General features: G+C 46.8%; 1 protein-coding gene across 1 annotated transcript; it reads left to right on the top strand.

The window, feature by feature from the left end:
• Positions 1 to 1,175: 1,175 nt before the first annotated feature.
• On the top strand, positions 1,176 to 1,865 carry LOC139127442 (uncharacterized). The gene has a single exon (XM_070693364.1). The coding sequence runs from the start codon at positions 1,176 to 1,178 to the stop codon at positions 1,863 to 1,865; it is 690 nt and encodes a 229-aa protein (XP_070549465.1).
• Positions 1,866 to 2,506: the final 641 nt, after the last annotated feature.

Genomic DNA, 2,506 nt, shown 5'->3' on the forward strand with positions numbered 1-2,506 from the left:
GGCTGGATTAGAAGGTTTTCCCGGGGAGTTTGACATTTTACCGTTTTGTACAAAGTGGCAACAGGGAGGGACGACGTTTTGATTCGGCCCATTGAGGTTTGGTTTTTGCAGTTGAAAACAAACGACGAGAAGGGTTGGACGAGTGACACGCTTATTGATCGAACAAGAAATTAATGATAGGTACTGTTGCCTCTGATTTATTGAACACGATCATTTGCGGTTTGCAAACACTTGTCAGTTTGTCTATGAGTATTGTTGTAGACTCGAGCTATCGACAGATTGCCTCTGAATTTGAAACATGGAGGATGTACAAGGTACTGGTATCAGAGTGAAGACGGATGCGATGAGGTAAGTATCGCAGCGAATGGGGTCACCCATCCCGACCCAGGGGACAATGAAAATGAAACTACTGATAGTATTAAAGGGGCCATATGGGGCGATGGGTAGGTCACCTGTTGGGGGAGAGGGCATGTGTAAGCTACCCCAGGGGACTGTACCAAAATGAGAAGGGGGCCGAGGCGTACCGGTATATACTCCAAAGAAGGGCTTATCAACCTATCAATGGAAACCGATAGGAGCGCGATTGCAGCCTATAAAAGATGGTAGTCTGACTGAAAGTGCAGCGCAGTTTGACTATGAGCACGAGCGGATAGCTGAATTGGAACATGAATTGAAATCTCTTTGTGAACGCGAGCGCAGACGAAGTGAGGAGATTGAACGCGAGGCTTCGTCGCAGCAAAACGGCAAGCGAAGGAAGGAACAACCTGAATATGGGGAGTGGACACATCGAGCTTTGGCCGAAGTGATGAATACGGCGCCAAGGGTACCGACCTTTACTGGCGATTATAAAGGTAAGGATAGTATATCGTATAAATCGTGGTTGAGAGAGGTACAGAGTATGAGACAGAATGGTATTCACAGCGATCGGGTACTGCTACAGGCCATTCGGAAAGCGAGTGAGGTTATTCTAGGATTAGGAATTGACCCACCTATCGAAAAGATGTTTGATAAACTTGAAACTGTATACGGTGTAGTTGTGTCAACGGCTACATTGAAACGGCAATTGTACAACGATTTTCAAAAGGAAGGCGAGACAGCTGCGTCATTTGCATGCCGCATTGAAATAAACCTCCGGCGTATATTTGATCCTGGGGGGGGGGGTATGTGAGAGCGAAATGGATTCAATCCTGTGCACCACTTTGTGGGAAGGATTGACTGATCTGCGAGTAAAGGACGTCGCCAGGCACCGATACGAGAATGCTAGGAACTTTGATGAGTTATTGCGGATCATCCGCGTAGCTGAACAAGAAGTACAGGGAGTACGTGGCCCTAAAATAGAAGAAAAGGCTGAAGATCGACGAAAGAAGACAAGAGGACATAGAGCTGTGAAGCCACGTCAGGAAATGTCTGAGTCTGATTCTGATTCCTGTGACAACGAAGAGCGTTCAAAGAAAAAGAAGCAACGAGATCACGAGACAGACGAAGTGTACACTAAAATGACAGCGATGTTGAAAGCGATGCAACTACAGCAGGAACAAGTGAAGCTGGCTATAGAACAACAACGAAAAGAACACGCTGCTGGAATGGAAGAGATCCGGAATGCTCGTGCAGCAATGATGGTTTCGCCACATGATATTGCCGCACAGATTCCGCAGGAACCAGCCCCAAGACAGGGAGCACCGCATAAAAGTGATGACCAAAATGGAAAGAAGAGTGAAGCTAAGCCGTTCACTTGCTACAACTGCAATGGTGAAGGTCACATGTCGCGTGATTGTAAGCAGCCATGCGGTAAATGTAAAGAAGAAGGACACACATCAGCGAAGTGCCCAAAACGGAAATGGCATCTGTCAAAGCCCAGAGTATGACAGGTAGACGACAACAGGAAAAGAACCCGCAAAGAAAGGGTAAGCCGAGACCCATTGATGGACGGGTCTTGGTCCGTTGAATGAGCAGTATGCTTTTCTAAATGGAAGGAAATGTTTGGCTCAAGTGGATACAGGGTCACAGGTTACCATGGTCAGCGAGGACTATTATCATCGATACCTATCGGATGTGTAATAGAAGTTGAAGTTGGTTTCCCTATTCACGTTTTCAACGATGCTACCACTTTCAATCTGTTGGCATTGGTGGTGAAAGGAACGGAGTACAAAGATCGCGTGCTGTTGTTGGCGGGGACCAACTGGTTGAACAATTGTATGACGGTTAATATGCTGAACGGTCACGGTAAGACAATGAGCAGAATGAAGCCAGTAGCGAGAAGAGTGATTACTACTCTTCATGCTCGCGAACAGTTCTATGGACCAAATGGAAATATGGGAGTGGTGAGAGCAGCAATTAACGAACGAGTGACATTGAAGCCACATACTGCACATACCATTCCAGGGAGCATGAAGGCTGGTCCTAAAGGAGAGAAACATGAAGTATTATTAGGTGATGATGACGACTGGAGTGGCCACAAAGGGTTGACTCTGAACCCAATGGTGACGATTGCTGAGTGTGGGAGACG

This window comes from Ptychodera flava, unplaced genomic scaffold, assembly GCF_041260155.1.
Source record: "Ptychodera flava strain L36383 unplaced genomic scaffold, AS_Pfla_20210202 Scaffold_32__1_contigs__length_2955704_pilon, whole genome shotgun sequence".
NCBI classification, from domain to species: domain Eukaryota; kingdom Metazoa; phylum Hemichordata; class Enteropneusta; family Ptychoderidae; genus Ptychodera; species Ptychodera flava.

Bases quoted from the DNA above. Each gene is read 5' to 3' on its own strand.
- LOC139127442 (XM_070693364.1), top strand. From the start codon at position 1,176: ATGGATTCAATCCTGTGCACCACTTTGTGGGAAGGATTGACTGATCTG.